Source organism: Zosterops lateralis (assembly GCF_965231275.1).
Source record: "Zosterops lateralis genome assembly, chromosome: 2".
NCBI classification, from domain to species: domain Eukaryota; kingdom Metazoa; phylum Chordata; class Aves; order Passeriformes; family Zosteropidae; genus Zosterops; species Zosterops lateralis.
Window position 1 is genome coordinate 38975161 of NC_139763.1, and position 21799 is coordinate 38996959.

The window sequence follows — 21799 nt, forward strand, 5'->3', positions numbered from 1 at the left end:
TTGTATGTTCTGTAAAGTGGTTTTCAGGACAAGCTTCAAATTGAAAGGTGGAGTGGAAGTCCTGGTGTGAGAAAAATCAGCAGCTGATAGTTGAGGATGCTAAGCAAGCTAGTTTAAATTTAGTTGTGTCCATATGGTTGCATGTTTGTAGTATAGGTAGGTTTCCTAACACAACATAAGGGTGAATGAGCAGCTGTCTGGAGCTGGCCATAATTCTAGACCAACCAGAATAGTCTGATGGGGCTGAAGTTGAGTCTTGGGGGGAAAGACTTGTCCAAAGTGTAGAGAGCATTAGTGTCACCACAGTATTAACAGGCCTGAAGAGTATACCTGATACATATTTTGGATATATAAGTAAGCTCTCTCAGTTGTAGTTAATTCTGTGCATTTTTGGCCTGTCCTTCAGAATGAGCTGCCTGTTTTGCATTATTCCATCTTGAAAGAGTTAAAGGTCACTAGCTCAGGAGATATCCATACATGCTTAGAGGAATGTCACCTGTTACTTTATTGGGAGATACCAAAAAAAGAGCTCTGGAATTTGTCTCATTTAGTATCTTCACACATAATTTGACATCTGTAAGAAATTAAGAGATTATGCCAGATTTGACATGGAATGATGATGCTGTTAACTCTTAGCCAAGAAGACAGTGAAGGAAGAAGCCATAGTTAACAGCAGCCTTGAGCAATATGTTTTGGTTTGGGGTTTTTTGTCAGTTTTATATTACACATTTTGAGAGAAAATACACATTTGAAACTGCCATGGTTCTTCAGTGTGACTCACTGCTCTGCAAAATGCACTTGATGGCTGGATGGTTCAAGTTGCTTGTGGGTTTGGATCTTTCTACTGTTATACCTCTGTGATACAGCCTGAAGCTATAGACTGAATTGCATTTCCTGGTAGCTAAAAGAAGAAGTTTATATATTCTGTGAAGTGCCTAGCCTGAAAAGAATCTGTTTCTATAAATTTGTAAAGAAGGACATATGTGACTGAAGGTAAATTTGTTGTATTTGTTTAAGCTTACAAATCTATTTTGTTGCTAAAGTTGTGATTGGGCAGCAGGGTAGAGGGCTATCTTCTTATGTCCTCTTGAATAGTCACTATTGTTGGGCATGCATAGTTGGAAAACAATACCTGAATGAGAATACAGCTGGGAAACACTAAAGGAATGACAGTACAGCAGGTAGGGAGTGCAAGACAGGACAAGAGAAACGGTGGAAGGAAGGCTTGCAATCTGAACATGTTAAGTATGTGTGGTAGATGCATGGGCAGTTCTTCATGGTGAAAGAACTTCACTGGAGCAAAGCAGATGTAAAAAACCACCAGATCACTGAATCACTGCAAAATTTCACTAGATAGGATAGGAGATTCCTTATAAAACTCTTATTTTTTTATTTTATTTTCAGGTTACATATTTAAAAGCTATATGTTTTCTTTTGTGTTGGAATAAAATTTAGATTTAGAGATTGAAAGACCTATCAGTCTTTTTGAGGTATTTTTGGGCAACATCAAAATATGAACCAACTGAGCTCCTCCAAAACCTAGCAGGTATTTTCAATCTTGTGATATGTTAGAGAATAGTATTTTCAGTCTTGGGATATGTAATAGAATACTTTCATTTTCTGTAGGTGGCAGTGAGTGGCTGGGTAGTCTCTGCTGAGTGTGTCACCACTATATTATCAAAAGATTCAGAACTGGAAGATTTACTCCTTACTAGTGAATACTCAAGTTGATCTGAACTGATTCTGCACATTTTCTCATAGATGCTAAGAGTATAGTTCTGATTATTTTCTGGTTAGTAGCTAAATATCTGGACTAAATAGTGTTTCCAAAACAGTCAGGGTAATCTAAGCAGGATAAACAGTTTGATTTTATTTGGAGTTCTTTTGGGGTTTTTTTTTCTCTAGGAGCATTAGGTAGAATAAATGGAATTTCCCAGTTTTAGTCATGCCTTTCTTTTCTTGCTAGAGTCAGTCTTAAAAAAAGAGAAGTTCCAGAGAAGCAAAGTTGTTTGTGCTCAAGTCCCTCAAAGAGGTTTGAGTTGAGTGACTGCCTGTCACAGTTTCCTGTGATTGTCCTGTGTCATTAGTGTCAAATTCTGCTGATTTCCTTAAAGCCCAAATCCTGGGGTCATGTAACTTCATAATAGTTTGTTTTCTTTCTGTGTATTCCAAGTTTTCTTGGATAGCAGAGATGAGGAGAAGACAAAAAAGCCTTGAAGGTGTGGCCCAAGTTAACCTCAAACTCAAAAAATAAGCATAGAGTAGCTTCAGTAAAGAGGCTTGGTTTTGTCATATTGATGATAAAAGAAATTACTCTCTTATTCAGAATTCAGAAAGATTCAGACTGTGTTCTTCAAGTGCAGGGGATTATTTTCTTGTCTCTGTTTGAAAATCAGTTTTTCAAGCTGCTACTCTTAGGATTTCTGAATTGTGTTTAATACTACTGATTACCAAGCCTTGCAATCTACAGGCTGAATGGACTTTTTTCTTTCTCACAGGGAGAATTTGGGAAAAAATTATCTCAGGAAACCGAAGCAGCCATGAATTGCTTCTCTTTCTGTCTGTCCACCTCACTGTATTCTCACAAAGAAAACATGCAAGTGCTTGTGCATATAGTAGAATAAAATATAGGAAATAGTCTGCTGTTTCTTCCCTGGTAAAAGTGCATTCCCAGGTAACACTTAGTTACACTGCAAAAAAGAAAGATATTCATCTTTAGTATGACTTGCTATTTTCTGGTTCAAATAGCTCTTACTAATCCACTTCTGGTTAACTCATGACATTACTTTGGTATATAATTTCTTTAAAAATAAATTAATTAAAAAAGCAAAACACCCTCAATTATACTTTTTTTGTAATGCTGCCTCATTTTCACTTCTGTTGCTGTTAGTGATTTTGGAGTTTAAAAGTGAAAAAAGCAACCCTTTGTGAAAGAGAAATGTAATGCTATTTAAAGTGTTAAAAAATTGTTAATGACACTGTATGTGTAATGATATTAAAAATTCTTTTGTAGCTCTTCTACAAGAATTAATGCCAGTGCATTCATGCTTTCCTAGACAAATAAATAATTTACTAAGTAAAAAAGGCTATGTATTCATACCAACAACACAAACTTCCACTTGTCTAATGGAAAATCTATAATCTTGCTTTATGCAGAAACAATAATGTTCTTAACTAATAACAAATATGGAAGTATATTTATTTCCATTTCACAGTGGGATTATCCATTCCTCCATCAATATTCCTTTGGATTCCTGAATCTTCAGTAATATTGCTTCTTCATGAAGAGGACTGAAATGCAATTTTTACTTAACAGATCTTATTTTGCTGTGATATCTTTGTAAACAAATTTTGTCTTTGTAAACAAATCTGTTCAGACAGTATTGGTGAATGACATGGTTTGACAATGAGGATTTATGTTAAAGCGTGAGGATTAAATAATAATTTATAAAAACACATAGTGTTCTACTAAGGAAAATTCTTACTTTTCTACTTTTTTTGAAGGTTGTAATCCGTTTATTGGTCCAAATTTTTCACAGTAAATACTTTCCTGTCTGATAGAAAGAAGAAATACTTTTGTTTTGTACATTATTGAACACTAAATTGAAATGTAATTGTTTTATCAATGCCTTTATTTTCTTTTAAATGAGTTTTTTTAAATTTGAAACAGGTTTGCTTATCTTTGGTTACTACTTAATGCTTTTATTTTGTCAATCAGGTGTTTACATTTGTGCACTAAATTGTTAGTACTGATAAAAAAGAATAATTCCTGTTTCTTTTGGCTTTCTGATTCATATATTTAAACCTGCACAAATCTCAACTCAGTCTACTAAATTCAACAAACCATCAGGTGGAAATTACAACTTTTGATTTTTCTAATTTTATAAAATGTAGTAATGTATCTGTGGTGCCAGTAAAAAAATTGAAACTGCTGCATTAGGAGATATTTGAAATCTGCTGCACCTGGAATCAGGAAAGCTTTAAAGTTGTTCAGCTATCAAAGAAAATTGAATCTTTGCTCTGCAATGTGTCTCTGACACATCTTATGAGAAAAAAAAAAATCTTACAGGGAGTGGCTGAAGGAGCAGGAGTTGTTTAGGCTGGAGAAAAGGAGGCTCACAGGGACTCTCTCTCACTCTCTACAACCATCTGAAAGGAGTCTGTAGCCAGGGAGAAGAGACCCAGCCTCTTCTCCCAGGTAACCAGTGACAGGACAAAGGAAATGGCCTCAAGTTGTGCCAGGGAAAGCTTAGGTTGGATATTAGGAAAAAAAAAATTCTTCACTGGAAGGGTGAAAAGCATTGAAACAGGCTGCCCCCAGGAAGTGGTGACGTAACCATCCTGGAAGTATTTAAAAGACATAGATGTGGCACTAAGGAACATGGTGGCAGACATGGCAGTGCTGGGTTAAGCAAGACTTAACATCTTAAAGATCTTTCTGAACTACAAGAGTCTATGATTCTATATTTTGCAATTTCTAATTATCACTTCCTGACTAGGGAAAAATCTTCTTTGTTCCAGTTTATTGGCAGTGCAAGTTCTCTTTTTTCTCCACTTTTTAGACTAATCGGTGAATTAAAATTTCTTGAATGTAATGTGAATGGCTTTTTTTGAGCCATTGGCAGGAAAATAAGAGTAAATATGATACACTGTGTTCTTCACAAGCACGTTTCAGATGTGATGCTTCTGTAAAACTAAGCAGAGAGAATATACTTAATTTTGTAGACTTTTATGTATTCTGTCAAGAATTAAATAAATTTAATAACAAGTTAAAGACCCCTGCCACTTTGTATTATGGAAGCTTCCTGAATATAACAATAGAAAATAGAATGTGTTGTAGGATTCAATACTTAGCGTTAAAATTATCCTGTTATCCTCTCTCTATTAACAATTACCCTGATGGCTTTGAATGTTTGTAAAATAGACTCTTTGGGCACTTCGAAATTTAGTTCTAAGTCAGTTGGTGAAAGAAATAGAAGCTGACTTCAGATATTTCATTGCTTAGTAATGCAGCATGCAAGGAGATAAGTAGTAAAGCTTGTGAAAATAAATGCAATGTTTAAACATTGACTTCTAAAAATAGAAATAATTTAGGAAGGGGAGTGTCAAAATCAGTCTTTGGTAAGTTAGATGACATGTAAAATATATTCAATTACATATGTAAAGGTTGTCTATGCCCATCCTATTGTGCTTTCAACATTTCGTGACATCTTCAGAGAAACCTCATTCTTAAATCCCGTTTATTTACTGATTCCAAGGGCAGTGCATTAGTCAAATTTTATATGTAGGTTAAATGGTAATAGAAGCTGTCATGTTGTTGTGCTTTGGTATTTTTTGAGTGTGAGCAAAATTACATTTAGTGCTTGACAAAGGCTTTTCATGGAAAGATAACAATGTAGAGATTATTGCAAATTGAAGATGCAGAAATTACTTAATTCTAGGATCTATTGCTTCATGCTTTTTTCTTTTCAAGAGAAACATTAAGCAGTATTTTGTATAATGTTAACATTTTGCTGTTGGAATTTAGAATCAAGAATATGCCAGGTAGAACTAAGGTGGTCAGGTACAGGAACAGCTCCAAAACGTAATACTAGAATGTTATTTTATCTACATTAATAAGGTTCAGTAAGATATATTGAGTATTTTTTGGGCTTATATAAAATGAAAAGAAATAAAAACTGTAATAGCAAGACTTCTCTAACATGGAATATAGACAGTAGAATTTTTAGTGTTTCAAAGTAAATTGAGAAAGTGAATATACAAAGATGGGGCTTTTTCATTACTGGAAGATGATGCTTCTTCGTTAAATATATTAAATTGTGACTGCTGCTATCCAAGTAAGCTTGGAAATAGAGACCAGCTTCTTCTCAATATTCCGTCTATAGCGTAAACTAAGATATTTAGATATTAAGAAATTTGAGATCTTTGAATTTTAGTGTAGTAGAAGAAACATGGGTCAAAAGTGGAAAGCAGTGTCTAGGAAGGAATTTCTCAACATATCAATGTGTTGCAAGATTAGAACCATCAGATTTATGCAGTATAGTCAAGTAGGAAGAGAAATGAAATTATTAAATGAATTTACTAAAATTAAACTACTGTGCTCATGTAAAATTGTGATTGTGGAACAAAGCGTTTTATGAACAACCTAATCTTCTTCCCTTTCCAACAAATACCCTCCAAAAATAATATGGCTGGTAAAGGATGCTGTTAATTGTTACGCCGTAGACAAGTCTATTAACTCAAATCACAGAGTAAATCTGAGCAGATATCCCAGCTAGCAGCCAAGTTCCTGTAATTCTATTGATGATCAAATTTGTTCAAGTAAAGCCATATAGCAAGAAACAAGTCTTATGTAGTTTGAAATGCTCTTTGAGACCCAGAGACAAAGTGTCAGCGCCCACAAATGGAAGGGAGCACATTTTGCAGTTAACATAAAAACGTTTGCAGCACGAAAGCGAGGATGTCAGCACAAAAGGGGGCTTTTAAGAAAAGCAACCATTTTGAAGAACTCCAACCTGCTTTCATAGTTTACCGGGGAATTTCACAAACGCAGTGGAAGTGCCAGTGACAATGACAGTGCAGGAACGTGGGAGGACTCTCTGTCTCCTCGCCGCGCTCTCAAAGCAGGGTTCTGCGGGAGATGAGCTTGTGATGTGAGACATAATCGGACAAAAAGTAGAGTTAAAAATAAACACTAAAGTTGAGTGCCCTGTAATCATCATGAGAACGGAAAAATAAGTGAGCAAAGAGAAAGCCACCTCATTTCAGAACAAGTACTATTATTACTTATGGGAACAGGGAATAATGGAAGCTATTGCTTTTCTGAGTTCACATTATGTGCTTTTCCCTTCTGCCCTGAATAGAGCAAAACTTTCTTTCAAAAATATTTTTCTCTCAAGTTTTTAATTGAAGTTCAGTTTTCTGATGCATATTGTGAGATATTGAAACATTATTAAAATGAGTGAGCACTAGCATCTAAAACAAATGTTCATATTTTATTTTATTTCCTATTAAAAATGAGAGCAAGTAAAAAACACAATCAGAAACTTGGAAACGTTGACACACCAGGTGATAGGACAGTCTAATAAAGAAGTTAAGAGTGTATAAAGCTTTTGGATGCAAGAGTTGTATCTCTGCAACAGCTGAAGACTTTAATAATGAAGGATGGTTTTACATGCCTATTTGTTATTTTATCACCTCTAAATGAGGTACAAATTTCTGCATTGACAATGTACTTGCTTCAGGAAGCTTGCCGTTAAGATTCTATAACACATTTCAGAGGACCCTGCACTTCTATGTGCTGGAATGACAGTGCAAGGCTTGGCAAAAACATGGCAAAATGTAATGTGATCATCTGCAACGACTTTACCTGTTTGAGTGCTGTTGCAATTGAACAGAAGCAGTACACTTGAGAAGAAAATGACTTGAAATCTGGGAAAAGCACTACAGCAGAACTGAAATACCTGAAATGAGAAGCCAAAAAACAAAATGTAATTTTTACGTGGAATTTTTTCCCTGCTTCCAGAGTTGAATTGATTAGTGGAAAGTTTCTAAACTACTAAGCACTTCGAGACATGTTTAAAGTTTTAAAAAGTATCCAGACGTTAATCTGAAGCAACAATAAATTTCTGTGCAGAAGTCAGTGAGGGATTGATGATGTCTTGAGCTGTGCTATAGTGGATGGGGTCTAACCTGCCTGCAGGAGGGTAGTTAATTATTATATAAAGTAGAGAGCTTCAGCAAGAGAAGAATTCCAGTCCTACACATACACTACTGTTTGAGTACTCTTGTGTGACAAGTCAGGAAAAAGGGTTTTTTGCACTTTTCTGGCCTTACAAAGTAATAGAGAGATGTGTGTGGAGTGGATGAGACACTCTGGACTTTGGGTGGGTATTTTACTTCACAGGTTCAAAAGGAATTTGGTGGTTGCAGGAGTTTGGGGGGTTGACTTTTTAAAAAAATCTGAATACAGACTATAATGGGGTTGTATTATGTTTCAATAAAGTTTAATAGATGAGGGAAAAGATTCCTAACAAGTGTTGACCATCATCAAGTAAGCCATGACAGCCAAGTCAGGGTGACTATCAGAGTACCATAAATCTTAAATAAAAATGCTCTATGTTTTTTTCTAGACCAATATGGGCAATACTTTTAGTACTAAAATATCCAAAAGTAAAAACTGCTGGTTGGAAGTGCAAAGAATAAAGGATGAGTAAAACATGAAGGACATGGGGCTGTTACCATGAATTTGATACTCTGCTATCTGAGCAGAATGTACCTCTAAATACTGGCTTTTATTTGGCTCACTGAGCGACTCATTTTGTGACAAGCTGGTAGCTGAGTGGATGGTGCAGTTTATTCTCCCTAAGAATGTGAGTTGATGTGAGACTATCCCCCCATTAAGCATTTGCTTGTCAGCAGGCTTTTATTTGGTACCTTTGCACAGAAGAGGGAGAAGATAAATAATGACAGAAAAAAAAGCGCCTTCCTCTGTTTGTTTTTGTTTTGTGGTTTTTTTTTTTAAATTTATTTTAAATTAAACACTATGTCTTAACTCTCATATTTAATAAGTTTTTTTCCCTAGTTTATTTTAAATCTCTGAAGTTTCTGGCAGTGTGTTGGAGTGGGGAAGTACATTCAAAAGCCATTCTCTCTGTGAACAGAAAATATTCACAATTCAAAACATAAAGCATCATAATTGTGCTAGAGCAAGAGCTACACTCAGCCTGTCATGAATTAATGACAAAGCCATTTTTGTAGCCACTATTTGAGAGAGAAGACATCTTAATTAAACTCTGCCTTTGTTGAGGACATCAGGAAAGCTAGTGACAGAGTGTTCATGCTAACTGCAATCATGCATCCTGCCATCACCGCTGACAAGGAAAAAAGCAAGAAAAGTGGGCTGCAAGTGGCTGCTGTCACACAGATTGCTGTGAAAAAGAGGCTTGAGGAGCTGTTGCTTTGTCCATCCAGTATGGTATTGAATTTTAAGAGACAACCTCTAATAATGACAAGTCAGAATAGTTTTTCCCAATGCAGGGCATTGCTGACATGTCATGCAGAACTGTTCAACCTCAGAAGTCAAGGCGCAAAAAAAAATGATAAAAATCATTGGGAGATGTTGAACTGTTCCATAAATTTTGATGCATGGTGGAATTTGCTTTTTTTTTGTTTATTTGTTTCATTTCCCCTGAGATCAAGGTGTTTAAAATTAAATAGAAATCATATTGCTCACAAAATAATCTCACTGTGGCATCTAGAACTTAAAGAGAACTAGTAGCAAAATTTCTATGATAAAATCATGAGAGCCGGGAGCTTTTTGATGAGGTTGTCTGCTGCTCTCATCCTGGTTTTGGTTTATTTTTTTTTTTTTTCTGTATTTTCTTGCCATTATCTTTCTCTTATATGTGGGAAGATAAAAGTGAGTGTGGGGGTTACAGGGTAAGAATAAGTGTTGGTCTGTCTGTCACTGTGGTGAGAGTTAAAAAAAGGTGACACACCCAGTACACCTGTGGACAGGCAGCACCAGTCTTCTGCTGTTGTTTCTGGGCATTGCTGCTCACTCCTTCTATCTAGCAGACAGAAAAAAAATTAAAAAGTGTGGTCAACAAGGGTTTGAGAAACTCATTTGTAAATCATCTGAAGCTAAGAATGTTCCTGTAATATTATTAAGAGACAAAGGGTATATAAAATGCCACAGAAATACAGGGACTAGCAGATTTCTCTTCTCTGCTTGCAGCTCAGGTGTCTCAAAAAGAACCTGAAAGGGTAATTTATCTTTCTGCAAGGGGAAGAGATAAACTTCTTGCCTGACAGGATTGTCTGCTTCATCTTGGAGATATTTACCTTGAAGCTGTATGGAGTAGTATTTGTGACTATTGCTTATTCTGACTGGCATCAAGATTGATGTGTCATTTCACTTTCATTCAGATACAATTTTGGATAGCTGGCAAAGCAGGGTTAGTTTTAAATAATGGTTTTGATTAAAACAGATTAATGATTATTAGAAAGTATATTTAATTTGTCAATTTAGAAAAATTAATAGAATGAGTATAAAGAACAACTTTGAAAGTGACTTCTAAGTTTGACATTTTTCCCTTGAAGTGGTAGATGTAAACAGCTGGTGACAGTGAGTAGACTGTGCTTTGCCTTCCTATGAAACTTCTTTGCACTAGAAAATGTTGATAAAAAATCATTTATTCATGATTCCTTGGGTATGGAAAGTGTTTTTCAAAATGATGACTTTTCCTGTAAATAATTTTAAAAGTTTTAATAATATTTTTATTATAGTTCTATTTAGTCTTTAAAGATGCCTTTTAATGAGTGTTAAGCAAGTGTTTGAAATTGTCAATTTGAATTACACATTGAAAGCATGCATTGACAGGAATAGTGCCTGTGTAAAAGGAACTCACTTTTCATTTTTAAATTATGAAAATGCTTTTGAATCACCTGATGAAGTTGGTGGAGACAGTACATTCAAAAGAATTACAGTTTAACATGTTTAAAAATTTTAAAAATATTTGTTTCTGAGTATTCCTATATAAAGACAAACTTTTGATAATGTAAAATTAACATAAGGTAAAATTTTCAGTTAAAATAGATATTAAAATTTTAAGTTGTAATATGCTTATATGCTGATCTTCAATTGTCCATATTATTTATTTCCATGCCTTAGATGTCTTAGTGTTACTATTTATAGTAACAGTTTTTTATTATCTTTACAGTTTATCTTGTATTTTTAATTTAGATGGGCTTATTGTTTAATATAACTTTGTAATTTGGATATTCAATAAAAACTTAACACTTGCAGAATAATTTCATAGAACTGAGCCTCTAAAGAAATTTCTGTACGTACCATTTAGAGGCAGTTTTGTTTATCACTGTTTGTTTTCATGTCCCCTTAGAATACTCTAAGTAACCCAGAATGATTAATTGTGAGAGCAATTATACACAAATTTTGTATTCTGCCCACAGGCTTGCATGAATAAACTTTTTGTCCTCCTTCAAGGTTCACATTTATTTTATTATATATCTGTATCAAACAAGTTAAGAATTTAATTTATTATTGCAGAGCTAAGCATGATATGATATAGATATTTTCATGCAAATGTTCTCACAAATTTATGCACTGGCTGCCTGGAACTGGGCCTAATAGTTAATGTTTAACAATATTAATACTGATATCACACAGGGGTAGTTCTGTTGAATTTTTTTAAAGATCTGATGCCATCTTTCTCTGAACCAGTTGTGCAACAGCTCAGTTTGTGGTTTGGTAAGGCAACATCTGTGCTGTGAATCAAAAAGTTTGTGACTCGGCACTCCTTGCCCAATTCTTGTCACTTTTCATAAATGCAGAGTATTAAACGGAGTACCTTCATTGTTCCAGCTACCTGGATTTCCTGTAGCTTTAACTTACTGAGAGTTTTTTTCAGCTTTTTCTTTCTGCTGAAGAAAGGTTATGTCTTGTCCTTGTTGTGGTTGTTACTCCCTGGAGGGTGGGAGAGGGTAGGTGAGTGGGATCTGCTTCTAGCTTGGTTAAAATATTCTGGGAACTTCAGATGGTACTGTTAGAAATCACACCAGATAAGTTTACCACTTTTGATAGGAAAGGAAACACAACTTTTCCTCAGTTTCCTTAAAACTTACATACAGTACAGTAAGATGCCAACATATATGAAACCAGTAGGGTTTTTCAAATGTTTTGTTAGTTTCTATAATGGGCTGTAGTTGTTGCTGAAGTCTAAAATTTTTTGCAGGGCTTAATATGGTTTAAGCTTTTGACTGTGGATATTCTGTGGATATTCGGGTGTTCTTTTTTTTGTTTGTTTGTTTTACCTGTATTAATTATAATGAAGGATGTTGGAGGCAAAGAACAGGACAAGAACTGACCTAACAACAGTCTGCAGAGAGATTTTTCTCCATCCCCATCAGCACAAATCCTGTTGTAGTACTTACATTTTAGACAGCATTGCCGCTTCACCAAACATACTCCTACAGTGACAGAAGTAGGGATAACTCTTGGAAAAAGTTTTGAGGCTAGTGACAAAATATGTTTGTCTTTCAGATCCCCAGCTCAAGGGTATAGTGACCAGGTTATATTGCAGGCAAGGCTACTACTTGCAAATGCACCCCGATGGAAGTCTCGATGGAACCAAGGATGACAGCAGTAATTCTAGTAAGTGCCTGCCCCAGGGGAATGTGTTACCGCACACGCAGATTGCACTGCTCGGATGTGTATGCACAGGCACCCTGCTCATGCCTGCCTTTGGAGGGTTTCGGAATGTCTTTTGTCCCAAACAGGAGGGAACTGTCCCTCCAAAGCCTGATGACCACCAGCATGGCTCGTGCAGGACATTGGCCTAAATGTGTCACCTCTGAAGGGGAAGGCCTAAGTGCTCATGGACCTTATGAGGGAGACATTTAGGCCAATTAATGTCTTCTGGTAATTTATAAAAGTGGTAAAATTATATTAATTTTTTTTTATCTAACAAAAATTTCTTCCAATAAATACCAAAGAAATAACAAGACATGGAAACAAAATTTCCCAGAAAAATCTGAAATTACAAGTGAATAAATGTATGCCAAACTATCAAAGACCTTCATAAAACACATGCTAAACTACCTTGATGAAGGTACTAAAAATTTTGGGGCTAAAAATCCTACTCCAGCCAGAATGCCAATGATGTTGAGAGATTTTCTGCCACTGTGGAGTTGGCAAAAGTGGCAGTTTTTAAAAATGTTCCAAACAAAATAGGCCTTGAAAGGCCATGTGTGTTGCTGCTTTGGTATGCTTTTCTTATGATACTGCTATGTATTTTCATTCAATGAGCATATATATATGTTTGATAACTTCAGCTGCAAAGTTACTAAACACACCTACTCTTACTCTAGAAGCAGTTGATTTTGTGTTTTGTTTATTTTATTTATCATTACATATTTAAGTAACATTTCTGTGTCATCTTGAATTTTATTTTGAGCACTTTTAATGCAAGTAATACAATACTCAGTAATACAAGATTCATCTTTTTACTATGCATATATAAATAACCCCTTAGTTTCCCTAAAAATGTTGAGATTAGGCTACAGAAATTAAAGTATTTGAGGTTTCTGCCTTATATTGGTAAGGTCTCTATTTTAATTCATGCACAATGTCATTTGTAACACCTTTCATCAGCAGATAGCATGATCATCTTTTATTGTTTGTTTTGGAGGTTTTTTTAATCGAGAAAAATGGTTGATATATTTTCATGTGTATCTCTCTGCTTGTTTTCCAAGTGTTTTTGTTCCCCTTCCATGCCCTCTCCATCCCATCCCCATCCTTGTTTCTTTTCTTTCCCCCTGTGTGTCCATCTTCATTCCCACTTCAGTACTGGAGTACATACTAAGTACATACTGGAGTACATACCTTAAACAAGACAAGATAATTCTCACTTGTTGTAGAACCTTTGCCTAGATGAGGTCTAAGAACTGTCTTAGGGTATAAGTGTGGTATCTCTCTCCCTCTGCCCATCTCTCTTATTTTCAGCTTCAGCGAGAAGGTGTGTATGACTGCAACAATTTTGTAGTGTTTTATTGTTATTTCTGAGAGGTTTTTTAACTCTTAAATCTCTACGGATTTGAAGTCTTTTCAAAGCTAGACCACAGTGCCTTAATTTTCGCTTTTTGATGTTGTCAGCTTTACAAATCATCCTCTTTCTTTTTTTTGTTACTCTTTCTTTCCCTTCTTCTATGCATTTCTGATTTTCCAGCTCTCTGCTCATCTCCCCTATTCTTCTTTTTCCAAAATGCAGAATGAATATTCTATATTATAAATATTTTGAAATATCAAACTTCTCCAAATTCAACCAAATTTTATAAAGAAATATTGTATATTTTGCATAAATATTGTTAGATAATTTGTTTTACTCCAACATTATTTTTTGGCTAAAAAGGTGTGGGGTTTTTTTATCCACAAAAGCTTTTTTTTTCTGTCTTTAACTGGTGGGATTTTTTTTTAACTACTCCAATTTTCCAATATTTTTTAATAAAGACAATTTAGAACAGAAGAATGCAAAATTAATATGTTTGCCAGGAAGTCTACAGTCTGCATCTGAAATTTTGTTGGTATATGTATCAACACTATATATGTAGAGATTTACCTATTTAGTATATTCATTATTGTATGAATATGTGTTTGTTTCTTTTGTGCTGCCAGTCTTAGTTTTTTTTCTTTTTCCACTCTGTTGCCTTTCATTTCCTGATAAATGTTTTTTTTTTTTCCCTATTGCTTTTGTTTATTGCAGCATATGTTGTTTTTCCTTTTCCCTTTCACTTTCAAACAATAATTTTCTCATGGATAGAATTTCTAGTGTTTTGATATTTTATTTTGTCAGCTCCTTAGCATGACAATATCTGGCTGAGGCTTACAAGTGAATAACTTTTTTTTGGAGAAAATCCTGCTTCTGACTGTGGTGCTTGCAGGCTGCCCATTTAATGTGCCAAGTGGATGAAGGGATGGACATGTATCAGCTCTCTGTAGGACAGATAGAATACTTACTTGCATGGTAAGGATGACTTCCATTCAAAGTGTGCTTCATAAAAAAAACGGAAATACAGACTGCCAAAAGGTGTGCATCTCTGCCAACCTTCCACCTGTCTTCTGCACTGTTCACTGTCCCTGAAGAGAGCCCACTGGGTAACTGGGTGTCAGAGAAGCCAGAGGGAGTGAGGACTGAGGGAGTGAAAAAAGATGCTGTTTCTTTTTTGTCTTCTGCAAAGAAGCTTAGTCATGCTGCTACTTTTTGCACTGTTGCCATGTATTCTGTGTCAAGCAGTTAGAGAAATACAAAAATTTTGTACTCATTTTACATGTATGTCAGTAAACATAAGTTTACACTTTTGGAGTCACAGAATTGTAGAGAGGTAGCTCCAACTAAGATTAAGATTCACTTCTATCTGAAGTCAAAATTACTTCTACCAGTGGGTTTAATCAGCTGCTCATTGTCCCAGTTTGTGTATAGGCTATAGACTGCTGGGAGAGATGATAAGATTTTTAGTGCATCATTGTGTGCAAACAGTTGCATGAAAAAGGAAGAAAGACATGATATGTAATTGCATCCCTGAATGTACTTTCATCTGCTCATGTTGATAGCCATGATATTAGAACCCAGCCTAAACAGACCAACAGGCTTCAGCTCATTCTTGTAATTTCTTTTCATAACTTTTCTGAGAAAATTATGTTTCATGAAACAGTGGTAATCAATGCACCTATTGGTTAATGGTGCTGAGTTTCCTTAAATCACTTCACCAAATCAAGTCTGTTAGACTAACAATCTTGTGTGTATAGTCTGTATTTTTTTTTTTGCCTGCTCTCAGTGATATCTTGTTTTAGCTATTTTTTTTTTTTTTCATTTAATTTATCTAATGCCTTTCAGTTTCTGTTTTGCTTTTGTGTCTTGCTTGTAGCAAATGCAGGAGTGACTGTGGTTAAAGCTTTGGTTACTGAGGTCCTACTCAGTGTAGCTGTCACACTCACTCTAATTTTCCTGGATTTTACAGGTGCAAATGCAGCTTGCTTCACTGGCCTCATCATTCTTAATTAGGAAAAACAAGCTACTACACAGAAATCATAAAGAGATAGAAACGATTTCCATATGTGCTTGTAGTGACAAGCATTATATTTTCCTCCTGTCCTCCTCACCTAAACCAGCTCATTTTTAGGCTTTGGTCTATCTTTGAAGTTTTGTCTGATGAATGAAGCATAGGTTTAGTAGGAAGACTAATTTGAGAAAAAGACAATTCCAACTTTTTAACTTCTGAGATTGAAATCCTGAATCGTTCAGGTCTATAGCCTGTTTAATTCACCTAGAGCATATCTCAGCCAACAACCACTGAAAAAATCCAACACAAATGATGATACTTTCCTTTATAGGTAGCAGACCTGATTGTAACAGTCAAATGTTGCAATTTGTACCCCTTATAAAATTACAGTTGTGTTTATAACATGCTTATAATATTCTCTACTTAAAAGAGCATTACTCAGTGGTGGTCTTCTTACATAAGACATAAGACACATCATTTCATTGCTCAATGAAAAAGTGAACATTATCCAAGAAACTTTGACTCAGCTATGCTGTAAACAACTTTTACTATGCTGCAACATGCTTTACCTCCTTTGTAGTGCTTGGTACCTGGTAGAGTTTCTCTTCAAGAAATCCTGCAGCCATTTAATATTCCTTTATTTTCATATTTTAATGCATGCTTCTAATGTTCTATTTATATCTTCCAAATTTAGTGTGGAAGTATTAACTTTTTAATGTCTTTATAAAATACCTATCACTATCATATTTTGGTTTGAAGATACTCATAAAATAACCTTTACAGCACCCTTGTAAGGTAAAGGAGATAATTAGTTAGAAATAAAGCATATAAAGATTTGGAAAAAACACCTGCAGTGCTGTTAAATTTGGATTAATGAATGTTAATTTTGGATTACTGAAATATCAGCAGCCTGATGCTTGCACTGGTTTTTACTGAAGTTTGTCTTCAAAGAATTATACAGGCATTAACTCATCTATTTACACCACCTCTGGGAGTTAGGTAAGCCTGTTTCTCTCACTGGGATAATCTTAGTCAGACAGGTCAATGTTCAGTCATACTTAAAAAAAAAGTTTTAATTATGTCTTCAGTAAGACTGGGCAGGTAGAATGGGTTTGCTCCATAAGAAATGGATGGAAAAACCTCTAAACACCAAACTCCTTGCAGTCATTGCCAATCTAAATTATATTTTGATGGAGTTGTCATTTTTGCCTGTGGGCCTGCAGATGAAAAATAAATTGAAGAAATAGTTGCCTTGATCTGATTGGAGATTTGATGCTGTGGAAAGTTTTGTTAGCTGTCACGAGGGCAGTGTGCGTGCAGAAGAGTCTGCAAGTTCATAACTCTTAGGGAATCAGTCTATAGGAAGATTCTTTTGAAAAACAGTGGTCTGTAATAGCAATTTCCTTGTACCTACAAGTCAGTTGTACCTAAATAGACTTTCACAAGTATAATATGGAAATATCTGATTTGAGGCATTTCAGATTTCAAGTTAATGGACTGTGTTGGTATAATGTAAATAAAGTAAAAAGTTATATGGTGGTTTTGTGTTTTTTAAGAAAGGAGTGATTACTTTTTAAAAAAGTAGACTCAAACTTTGGCTAAAACTTTTTGAGTATTGGAATCCAACTCAGGTTTGGAGTTCCTGCAAGTCTCCTCCATGAAACCTAAAACAATTACCCTTTTTCATGCCAGTTGGTCCTGATAACTGTCCCCACTCCCATTTTCTGATCTTTTTTTGTGGTGGGAGTAGGCTTGCAGGCTTAGGAAAAGGAGGCGAAACCAGATGTTTTATAGCTGTGGTTTAGAGAGAATACAGAGAAAAACTGAGGGAGTGTCCACAGTCTTAGCATTGACAATGAGAAAGGGTTTTGCTTGCACCATTTTTGCCAATCAGTCCCCTTGTCTTCCTTGGTGCTCTTCCCATCTTACATACATTTGGAATTGCCAGGCTTTCTACTTAAGCGTACAGTATGGGAACACTGAGCACCAGGCACCACTATATTTCCTGGGCTGTTGGAGGGTGCCCCCCTTCAACTCATCTGTGGACTCACTGAACTGGCTTTAGGCACATAAAGATGTCCAGGGGCCTCACACCCCACTCCCCAGGTTTTGGTTTCAAATCATTTTCTTAAAGAGAGAAGGAAGCAGCGGACATGGGTCTTTTTAGTGACCCTCTCAGATAGGAACGTATGTTTGGCTGTGCAGAACTGGAATGCCAGCAATCTCTAGAAGGCTTGCTGCTTTTCTCAGAGCAGGTTTTTCCTAAAGTGAGGTATAGCACAAGCGAATCCTAGAAATGTTTGAAATGTGTAATTGAATGCAAAAGTCTTGCTCAGTGAAGAGTACTGCTCAGTCAGGTTCTGGAGGAAATTGAATTTCTTTTGGCCTCCTTCAAAGTGCATTGAAACGACATGCTGTGCCTTATTGGTGCATGTTTTGCTGACCCCAGTATGAAACACATTGCTGAACATGTGTCAATCAATAGCTGAATGTAGACTGGCCTCCCTAGTTTCATTCAAATCTGGAGGATTCTGTGAAACTTATTGAATATTCTGAATATGCAGAATTGCAGCATTTAAGGTCACACTCTAAAATTTTAAGGGTTTAGACTAATTACAGGAGCTCTGAAAATCTCCAATTAAAATTGGGTGTCAGTGAAAGATGCATTACATGCCTTCCACAGTGCTTTCTGAATTCACCAGCAACTATAAACCACTTCAGTAACTTTGTCGGCTGCATGAAACACTGCTGTGTTACAGACCTGTAATTCTTGTTCAGTGGTGGTTGGATTCTTTTTTCTAGTTTTGGTGCTTTATTTTTATTGGTAATATGGCAAATGCTATCTACATTTTAGATTTTTTGACTGAACCACTAGGAGTTAGTTTTCATTAGCTGACTTAGTTTGCATGGCTGACTTGTCTTTTGTGTTCACCTCTTTTCTTTATATAAGTATTGTTTGTTTTTCCTTCCTGGTGTCCCCTCAGTTGTTTCTTCAGTCCTATTAGCATAGTGTTCATATGCAGATATGCTCCTGCAATTTCTTTTCTTGTAGGAAAAAATCCAAGCTCAATTGCCCTCTGATACTTAATTTTCCTGTGACAGACTCCCCCTCCACAATGCAGGACAGTGATTTTGCTGGGATTGACATAGTTTCATTTGAGGATAATGACTTTATAAGTAATTTTTGACTTCCAAATTATATTGAACTGAAAGCCCTCAAGCCATTCAGTGTTTAGCCCATATATACTCTTAGGATATCTTTTCTGTGGTTGCCATATTTCACTGTTTTACATTTATTAGAGAGAGAACCTTATCTGTACTAAATATTTTTTTTCAGTAAGCAGCACTGCGATATCCTAGCATAATGGAGAATTTTGGAAATGACCAAAATTAAAATGGTATTTATTTGGGCTAATTCTTGTAATTTCTTTTATTTTCTTTGTAAGCCTGCCAAATTGTTTTCAGTTCTTCTAGAGCTTTTTTAAATATATTTTTCTTTCTACCACTCTAGGAAGAACTCTGCTACAATCCCTAGCTTTATATTGTCTTTGTGTATTCCTAAAATTATCTGATATTACACATTCTTTTTCTGTGTCACAATGCTTAAGGAAAGGTGTTTCTTTTTTTAAATACATACTTATATTTCTAGTAGACTATCTATTTTTTTTTCTCAGCTGTAAAGACTGAGCATATTTATCATAAACAAACTGTGGATTTTTGCCCTTTGACCAAACAGAAATTTTCACACCTTGAGAAATGTATTTATCTACTGCAATTACATGATCCTTTTCCTCTTGACTTGGGCTTTAGCTCTGGCATTCTGATTACAGATAGCCTCATACAGTGCACTTTTTGCTCACACCTATGGATGTTCTTCTTAAATATTGAAGAACTCACTGTAGGTGCTACTGTGTTCCTGAGACCTGACTTGGTAGAAACATAGTCCTTGCTGCATATGTTGAACACACAGGTTGTGCTTTTGCTTTTCATCCAAGGACTTGGGACTCCTTCATTCATCCACAATGGAAAAACATTTAGCATGAACTCTGTCTCATTCAGGTCTATTCCAAGACTGATGTGTGCTTTGCATCTAATTTTCTAGCATGAGTCAGTAAACGTAATATAGGTGTGTGCTGTCGTAAGTTTTAGAGTTGGTTCATGCCACCTACTTATACAACTTTTGTTTTTCTGTGGTAAGGCTGGTAAATTCCCACTATTCACACTGGTCTTTTTTTAAGCAGTAATCAAAGTTGTGGCTGTTTGGATTATTACAGAGGTATATAGTATTTCTAGGGTATTTTTTATTACGTGATTTTCGAATTATTTTCTAATTCTTACCCCAAGTTCTGTATTCTGTTCAATAACATTTATGCACATTTAGAATCAAGCACATATTTCAGTGCTTTTATGAACTATGGTAAGCCTCTGTCATTACCTGACATCAGTGTCTTACTGCTTGTATCAAATATATCATTCACAAAAGCAAAGAAAAAAAAGATTTTGAAATCACAGATCCCTTGTCATCAGTCTTTAATGAGGGTACCTCTTAATTGAAAACCATAAAAATGCCCAGGAAAATAAAGAACTACTTGCCAGAATCAAAGAAGTAAGATTTTCTGAATTAGTCTAATTTTAAAAGAACAAAAAATTATACAGGAGCTATTTTTCTTTCTATTTTTACTAATGCTGTTTATTAGACTGTTTTATTAACTTTAGCATATTTATATCTGATAATGTTTTTTCTTCACAGCTTTATTCAACCTTATACCAGTGGGGCTCCGAGTTGTCGCTATCCAGGGTGTAAAGACTGGGTTATATATAGCCCTAAATGGAGAAGGTTTCCTCTACACATCAGTAAGTACCTTGCTCAGCTCTGTTTAGGAGGCACAGCTGAAGTTGAAATCTACACAGGAATGAGACATCCGCCCATTTTTAAGAAGTTCTGTGTATATGTTGCACACACCATGTTTGTGTGTAGCATTATCTGTAAATGGGACACAGTAGAAATTACTGTGTTCTATGTATGAAAGTCTGAGTGTAAACAATCCTAAACAAACATACCATAGAGCTCTTTTCCTGGCAGGCTGTAGTGGTAGAGTGCCATGTGCACTTAAGATTATAATTTTCAATTCAATTCTTCAGTATTTTTAAATAAAGACCCGCAATTATTTTCTTAGTGACTTGTTGATCAGAATCCAAAACTGCTCCAACCATTATTTTTATTGATGAGATTTATGAGCGCGACTTCCACCCAACAGGTCAGTAACAGCACTATGGTTTATCACCATAATCTTGTAACTGTATGTTTAGCGTTACTGGTATTTTATATCAGTTATAAGGAAAAAAAAGACTTCTGTGAGGGACTATTGCCTCTGTAGAATGATCAAAGTTTAAAAAAAAGTCTTTTGAGTCACAGAGAAGAGTACTGGATAAAGTGTCTTGAAAGACCTCAGATTGTTTCTGATTTTTCAAATGGTTTGATGCTAATCACTCAGTGTATTGTGAATATAAAATTCCTCAATTTTGTATAAATTTAGGGTCTTAACTTCCTTTGAAAGGCAAACAGACTTTAATGTGAACAGGCAGTTCTGTCAGATGTTAACAAGGTGGCTTAAAGGATTTTTCATTACTATATTTTTATTGACATCTATGTTAAATTTATTTACATAGTGCTTTTTCCATTTTTTACGTCACATAGCTCTTAATTCCCAACTGAGTTACAATACACTGCTTTGTTTGCAATGTCTGTTGAAAGGAAATTTGAAAGATTAAGTTTCTGATGCCCTGAGGGAAAGTATTCTGTTTGTTTCAAACATACAATTGTCTAGCAAAAGCTAATTAGAAAGAAAAAATGGAACTAATCTTGAATACCAATGTCAAGACAAATAGAAGATTCCTTCATATAAAATGCCTGCTGGAAACTCCAGCAGTATCCTCTACATTTATTTACATTTGTTCAAAATAAAAATTCTATCACCGGAAAACATGCAACATTTATTATCAGAAGGAAGAAAACTTGAAGAAAAAACGTAGAGCTATTAGAGAAAATGAGTTACTGACTTTCCAGTTCCATCACATTGTGGGGGGAGTTAATTTCTGGATCATGGCATGAAGAGCATTGTTTTTTAATGTGTTGGCACAATGAAGAGTACATTCTTGCCCAGCACTGTTCCTGAAGTGAGTTCTCCGTCCTCCAGAAAGAAATACAAATTTCAGAAGA

General features: G+C 35.4%; 1 protein-coding gene across 3 annotated transcripts in view; it reads left to right on the plus strand.

Moving 5' to 3' along the window:
- FGF14 (fibroblast growth factor 14) overlaps nucleotides 1–21799 on the plus strand; it is a gene marked incomplete at its 5' end in the record, with an annotated part of 377244 nt that overhangs the window by 273905 nt on the left and 81540 nt on the right. For 2 of the 3 annotated variants that reach the window (XM_083854654.1, XM_083854655.1), the window contains 2 exons: nucleotides 12065–12175; nucleotides 20330–20433. In XM_083854654.1, the coding sequence (XP_083710780.1) occupies nucleotides 12065–12175; nucleotides 20330–20433 (215 nt within the window). The remainder of the gene's footprint in view (nucleotides 1–12064; nucleotides 12176–20329; nucleotides 20434–21799) is intronic. The other variant, XM_083854656.1, reaches the window with a different exon arrangement.